At 36.3% G+C, this 7,477-nt stretch overlaps 1 protein-coding gene across 1 annotated transcript; it reads left to right on the forward strand.

Annotated features, from left to right (window-relative positions):
- The first annotated feature begins 607 nt into the window (after positions 1–607).
- Positions 608–6,889, forward strand: LOC108253783. The gene is made up of 6 exons (XM_017448403.2): positions 608–780; positions 1,068–1,156; positions 5,648–5,663; positions 6,161–6,282; positions 6,557–6,696; positions 6,807–6,889. The coding sequence occupies exons 1-5, from the start codon at positions 645–647 to the stop codon at positions 6,668–6,670; spliced, it is 477 nt and encodes a 158-aa protein (XP_017303892.1). The 5' UTR covers positions 608–644; the 3' UTR covers positions 6,671–6,696; positions 6,807–6,889.
- The last annotated feature ends 588 nt before the right edge of the window (positions 6,890–7,477 follow it).

Consider the following 7,477-nt stretch of genomic DNA (forward strand, 5'->3'; position numbering starts at 1 on the left):
TGCGGAACCAAACTCTACAGACGCCGTCACAACTCCGTTTGATAAACACTCGACTTCCACATCAAAATCAAGAAACTCTTTCACAACATTGTTTAAAAACAGTTTAACTTCTCCATCTTGTCAGACATCCACCTCATCTCTCGAACCATTGGACATGGAGAAACTTGTCTTAATAGAAGACTTGGATCAAGTGACATCATCTCCGGAAGCAATCAGTAAGCCCTCACACAGTTATATGAGTGAAGTTAATGCAAGCAAGTGTAATATTAATTCAAACAGTGATACAGGTGTATCACGAACTTATGAACTATTCCACTAGAGTGCGCCAGTAGGTGGCTAATTAGCGTGACTGGCGGTTATTTTTTTCCGATGGACTTGGACCATTTCGAAATTGTGCAGTTACATGTGACCGCTATACAAAAACCTGTTCTTCATCGAATTTCAAAACTTGTGCACGTGTTTAATCAGTTTAGTGTTTACTTAGGTATTTGTTAGTTTCATTTTCGTTTTACCGACAGACGCTTCGCTTCCTATCCTATAGATCCCTAGATATGCGTAGATCCTAGATAAAAAAATTAACTGTGAAAAACTAGTAGGTATCTATATGTAGGTACCTAACTAAGTAATCTCGATTTCAGCATAAAATGTCAGCAACAGACAACAGGAAGCTCAGTTTCATTGAGGAAATCAAGAAAAGTAAATTGCACTATTTGAAAATTGAAACGGAGTTGAAAAGGAAAAAGTTGATCCTTGTCAGTCTCAAGAAAAAAGCTAACGAAAGTGAGTAAAAAATAAAACTTGAAGTGTTCCCTCATTTGAAACCTAGGTAGGTAGGTAGGTAGATAGGTAGGTAGGTAGGTATCTTGAGAAAGGGGGTAACCAATAGACGAGACTTCAATTGAACTGCTGACAAATAAGGACTTTTTAGTCTTACGTGCGCACAAGGCAGTTAATTGTAGGTATATGTAGGTACTTATTTACTAGGAGTACAATAGGTGAAATCTTACATTTGGGCTGGTTCATAGGTATCGAAGTTATACCTACCTATTTCTCTTTTTTTTTTCCAGTGTCAAACAAGCTAGAAGCATTGAAATGTGAGAATCAACTTCTAAGTGCTGACATAGAATTCAGAAAAGCTTCACGTTACAAGGAGGGGGTAACCAATAGACGAGACTTCATTTGAACTGCTGACAAATAAGGACTTTTTAGTCTTACGTGCGCACAAGGCAGTTAATTGTAGGTACTTATTTACTAGGACAATAGGTGAAATCTTACATTTGGGCTGATTCATAGGTATCGAAGTTATACCTACCTATTTCTCTTTTTTTTCCCAGTGTCAAACAAGCTAGAAGCATTGAAATGTGAGAATCAACTTCTAAGTGCTGACATAGAATTCAGAAAAGCTTCACGTTACAAGGTTGGATTGGATATTTCCCTAGTCAAGGACGATATTGAGGTAGGTACCTATGGCAAATTATTTATATTTTTTTTTATAATTTGGAAAGAAGTGAGTTCCCAAGTTTTTCTTACACGATTTTTATTTCTTTAGTTTGTTTGTTTCACGATTATCTTCGAACGGTTAGTAGCTAGGTAGGTACTATACAGGGTGGTTCGTGATTTGCGAACCACGCTTTATTTCCTGATCTCTTATGAAAAGTAATATAGAGTTATTATACTCGTATGTACGTAATAATTCGACTTGGGCAAAGATAATCTTCTCTTTATGTCTAATCTATATCTATCTCCTGTTCTCTTTCTTTTCTTTTACCTTATTATTTCATCATGAGAACATTGAATTGTCTCTCTCTCTTTCTTTCTTTCTTAATTTGTTTCAACATAATACATTGTTCATACTTAACATCTTTCTTTTCTCTAAGTTTCCTATGTCCCCCCTTTCCTTCTACAACGGCAGGAAATGGAGTAATTTTATTGTGGTACTTCTAGTGAATCTGGTCCATAGAGAATGAACTTCACCAGTCAATATTACACCCATATCAGAAAAAAACTTGAAATTTCAACTCTGAATTCCCTTCGACAATATTAGGTAGGTATTAAATGTTAACTGTATTATGCTTCTCTTACCTCTACAACGGCAGAAGAGGTAAGAGAAGCATAATACAGTTAACATTTAATACCTACCTAATATTGTCGAAGGGAATTCAGAGTTGAAATTTCAAGTTTTTTTTCTGATACGGGTGTAATATTGACTGGTGAAGTTCATTCTCTATGGACCAGATTCACTAGAAGTACATACCACAATAAAATTACTCCATTTCTTTTTTTTTTCAATCTAAATAGTACATAAGACATCTCCACCAACATATTATTCCAATACTTGATATCATCAAAATTTAATAGTGCATAAGACATCTCCACCAACTTATTATTCCAATACTTGATATCATCAAAATAGTACATAAGACATCTCCACCAACATATTAAATTACTCCATTTCTTTTTTTTTTTTCAATCTAAATAGTACATAAGACATCTCCACCAACATATTATTCTAATACTTGATATCATCAAAATAGTGCATAAGACATCTCCACCAACATATTATTCCAATACTTGATATCATCAAAATAGTGCATAAGACACCTCCACCAACATAATATATTATTCCAATACTTGATATCATCAAAATAGTGCATAAGACATCTCCACCAACATAGGTATTATTCCAATACTTGATATCATCAAAATAGTGCATAAGACATCTCCACCAACATATTATTCCAATACTTGATATCATCAAAATAGTGCATAAGACATCTCAACCAACATATCTATTGTTTCAACACTGTCAAAGGGTGAAAATGAGAGAGAAAAGGAGATAGGGAGAGAGAGAGATGGGGGGAGAGAGAGACGTTTCTATTGTAAATCTCAAGTTTACTTCCCTTTGACCTTTCTCACATCTCTGTCTTCCTCTTATTCAACATACTTCTTGCCTGCACATAAGAGAGGAAAGAAGAGAGAGAGAGAGATGGGGGGAGAGAGAGAGAGAGATTTCTATTGTAAATCTCAAGTTTACTTCCCTTTGACCTTTCTCACATCTCTGTCTTCCTCTTATTCAACATACTTCTTGCCTGCACATTTTTTCAACTACCTACTTTTAGTTCTCATTCTTAACTATTCCTCTCTCTCTCTCTTTCATGAGCTTTGAAGCTTGCACAAGCATAAGAAGTGGTCTAATTCGTTAGGTTTGGAAGAGGTGAACAGAAGGCGAATGTCTTTGAGATTTCTCTTCTACTTTTTTTTTACTGCACAAAAATTAGGCTCGCATCCAAGTTTGCCTCTTCCATACCTGAGGGTTAAGTTGAACAGGAGAATTCTGGATTGTTAAATGGAATAGAAGAGGAAGAGATACTAGAATTCAATGAACGAAGTTACCTCAAATAACCCAGAGTCCAGATTTCGATTGCAAATATTTCAACGGGCTACTTTCTGGTGTTCTCGTGTTGACCTAGCACCTAAAAAAATCTAAAAATGGAAGTTATGGACTGTTTCATTAACAATACGAAAGTTTATCAACTTTTCGAGATTTAAAAAAGAAAAAATCTCTCTCTCTCTTTCTCTCTCTCTCTCTCATATAGTCATGTTCATATTACACTCCAAACTCCGACGTTCTCATTTAGAACAGAGGGATAGAGAGAGAGATGCTGGGATTATAAGTATAAGTGAGACAAAGAGAAAGAAAGGTTGAGTGTAAATATGTATGAGAGAGAGAGAGAGAGAGAGCGAGAGGTTAAGTAGTACAAACACAAGTTAAAGCTGCGAGAATAAAATAGAAATTTTTGAATGTTGGGAAGTAGGTAGGTACCAAGTTCAAAGGAATGAAATGAGTGAGAGAGAGAGTAGAAGAGAGACAGAGAAAGAGTAAATGAAGGCGCAATGGTGCAGAAGGAAGAGAAAGAGAGGAACAGTGAATGTAGAGATAGAATGAGAACGAGAGATAGCGAAAGAGTGAGAGAGAGAGATACAGGGAGAGTGAGAGAGAGAGAGAGAGAGATGGAGGAAAACACTCATAAACTATAATCCTAATTATCTGCCGTATAAAGCTGCGAGAATAAAATAGAAATTTTTGAATGTTGGGAAATAGGTACCTACCAAGTTCAAAGGAATGAAATGAGTATGAGAGAGAGAGAGAGTAGAAGAGAGACAGAGAAAGAGTAAATGAAGGCGCAATGGTGCAGAAGAAAGAGAAAGAGAGGAACAGTGAATGTAGAGATAGAATGAGAACAAGAGATAGCGAAAGAGTGAGAGAGAGAGTGAGAGATACAGGGAGAGTGAAAGAGAGAGAGAGAGAGAGAGAGAGAGAGAGAGAGAGAGAGAGATTGATTGATTGATTGAATATAACCATTTATTTATTTTTTAAAGTTGTTTTACAATAAAAACGATCTCCTAAGCTAATACTTAACTTATTGAGAGATCGCTCTCATCTCATAATCGCACACATCATCATATCGCAATCAAAGAGAGAGAGAGAGAGAGAGAGATGGAGGAAAACACTCATAAACTATAATCCTAATTATCTGCCCCCTTGTCTTATACCGGGTTATGTTAGGAGGACTAATTATAGGACACTCATGGCTAATGGACATCTTGATTCAATTTCCACACTGCACTTGAAGACATAGGTATTAGGTAACACTTAGAGAAAGAAGCTGAAGACAGAATTATGCAGAAAAGAACCATCCATGAGGCAATTTTCCTTATGGATGGTTCAAAAAATCAAACAGAATTATGCAGACCATCCATGAGGCAATTTTCCTTATGGATGGTTCAAAAAATCAGATCATGAATCTTTGTGGTAAAGCAGAGAGCTTTTTCACAACTTTGTGGGTATTTCAGTAGGTATTACAAGTCTTTCATTTACTCAATCATCATAATTATTATCGCTCGTCTCTTCGACTTGTAATGCTGCCACTGGTCGCTACTCGCTTAAAGTAGCTACTCAATTGTCCTCACGAGGCTGAGTGCACCCCGAACTCCAAGCACAGAGCCGAAAAAAACCACAACTTTGTTGGTATCACAGTATTACAAGTCTTTCATTTACTCAATCACCATATTATTATCGCTCGTCTCTTCGACTTGTAATGCCGCCACTCGCTTAAAGTAGCTACTCAATTGTCCTCACGAGGCTGAGTGCACCCTGAACTCCAAGCACAGAGCCGAAAAAAACCTCGGCCCCGCCGGGATATTATCGCTCGTCTCTTCGACTTGTAATGCCGCCACTGGTCGCTACTCGCTTAAAGTAGCTGCTCAATTGTCCTCACAAGGCTGAGTGCACCCTGAACTCCAAGCACAGAGCCGAAAAAAACCTCGGCCCCGCCGGAAATCGAACCCGGACCTCCTGCGTGCAAGCCTAGTGTGATACCCACTCGGCCACGGAGGTTGCCCCTTATGGATGGTTCTTTTCTGCGTAATGCTGTCCAATTACCTATAGCGACTAGTTTTCAGATATTTCAAGTTTGAGACTGTTGACTGCTTTACTCAATTCCCCCTCGTAAATCTGCTGATTAAACTGATGCCAAAATAAATACTCAAACATCGCCAATAAAAGTACATAGGTACCTATTTATGTATGGAGAAAAAAAAATATTTTGAGGAGCCAATGATTTTGATTGATTTTGTTTTACCTCAGCACCCAATAGAGGGAAGTAAGTATCCAGGCAGTGTGGTAATAATTCAAATGGTCCTACATTTCGTCTGGCTATCATATCCGATGAGTTAACTCTCTCAAACTTTTTTCTCTCCTTGCCTGCCTTCTTCTTTTATTAGCACTCTTTCTCTTTCGAGCAAGGCTAATAAATGGATGGGTGACTTGAACATTATATCGGGAATAAAGGGAGAACGGGCTCTAGTCTTGATTTTAAATCATTACATGAAAGTAAAATCAAAAAACCAAATCAATAATAATAATAAACTGAATATTAAACAAATTAGGTAGGTACATAGGTACTGATTTTCTCTAATCACTACGGGCTAAAAAATTCCCGGAGGGACGGACCCTGCTTGTTAGTCTTACGCGCGCACAAGGCAGTTAATTGTAGGTACCTACTTATTTACTAGGACAAAAGGTGAAATCTTACCATTTGGGCTGGTTCATAGGTACCTTTTGAAGTTATACCTACCTATTTCTCTCTTTTTTTTCCAGTGTCAAACAAGCTAGAATCATTGAAATGTGAGAATCAACTTCTAAGTGCTGACATAGAATTCAGAAAAGCTTCACGTTACAAGGTTGGATTGGATATTTCCCTAGTCAAGGACGATATTGAGGTAGGTAGGTATTTATGTAGGTACCTATTTATATTTTTTATAATTTGGAAAGAAGTGAGTTTCCAAGTTTTTCTTCCACAATTTTTATTTCTTTATAGTTTGTTTGTTTCACGATTATTGTCGAACGGTTAGTAGCTAGGTAAGTACCTACTAATATAATAGTTCACAGACCCATCATTTATTATTATTACCTGCTTGAAAACGTTACCTAATTTCTTACCTATGTATGTGTGAAATCCGAGGACATAATCTCAATTTTTGTACTTCATTGCAGAAAATCATGGTGGACATATTGAACATTGAAAGTAAGAGCAAGCAATGTGAGGTGAACAGCAAACTATTTGAGCAATCTACTCAGGCTATGAGGAACCAAGTGAATCACTCATAAAGAAGAAAAATAATAGAAAGTAATAGGCAGAGATGTGCAAAATGCTTTTGAAAACCAATTTGAAATGCAAAATGTAAAATGCCTCTAGAAAACCAATTTGTCACTCATAAAGAAGAAAAATAATAGAAAGTAATAGGTAATACCTACCAGAGAAATTATGTACCTATGTCTAAGTCTATAATATTGAGAAATGAAACGGTTAAATAGAGAGGAGAGAGAACATGAATTCTACTGAACATAAAATTAATGTTCGTACTTAGAAAGTAATAATACCAGAGAAATTATGTAGGTATGTCTAAGTCTATAATATTGAGAAATGAAACGGTTAAATAGAGAGGAGAGAGAATACCAGAGAAATTATGTAGGTATGTCTAAGTCTATAATATTGAGAAATGAAACGGTTAAATAGAGAGGAGAGAGATGAGCAATCTACTCAGGCTATGAGGAACCAAGTGAATCACTCATAAAGAAGAAAAATAATACCAGAGAATTTATGTATGTCTAAATAATATTGAGAAATGAAACGGTTAAATAGAGAGGAGAGAGAACATGAATTCTACTGAACATAAAATTAATGTTCATCAATTAGAAATAAAGTTCGTTTCAATGAAATTTAAATCAAAGAAAACGAAATCCCTCGTTTGTAAACACAAAATTAATATTCTAAAATAAATTCATCTTCAGTAGTCTAATTAGTGTAAATAGACCCTGGAATAAAAAAACTTATACAATGGAGAGAGAGAGAGAGAGAGAGAGAGAGAGAGAGAGAGAGAGAGAGAGAGAGAGAGAGAGAGAGAGAGAGAGAGA

The sequence above is a fragment of the Diaphorina citri genome, unplaced genomic scaffold (genome assembly GCF_000475195.1).
Source record: "Diaphorina citri unplaced genomic scaffold, Diaci psyllid genome assembly version 1.1 scaffold3208, whole genome shotgun sequence".
NCBI lineage: Eukaryota > Metazoa > Arthropoda > Insecta > Hemiptera > Psyllidae > Diaphorina > Diaphorina citri.

Coding starts and splice junctions, on each gene's coding strand:
- LOC108253783 (XM_017448403.2), top strand. CDS start 645: ATGTCAGCAACAGACAACAGGAAGCTCAGTTTCATTGAGGAAATCAAG. Junction 781..1,067: donor CAAGAAAAAAGCTAACGAAA/GTGAGTAAAAAA, acceptor TTTTTTTTCCAG/TGTCAAACAAGCTAGAAGCA. Junction 6,283..6,556: donor TAGTCAAGGACGATATTGAG/GTAGGTAGGTAT, acceptor ACTTCATTGCAG/AAAATCATGGTGGACATATT.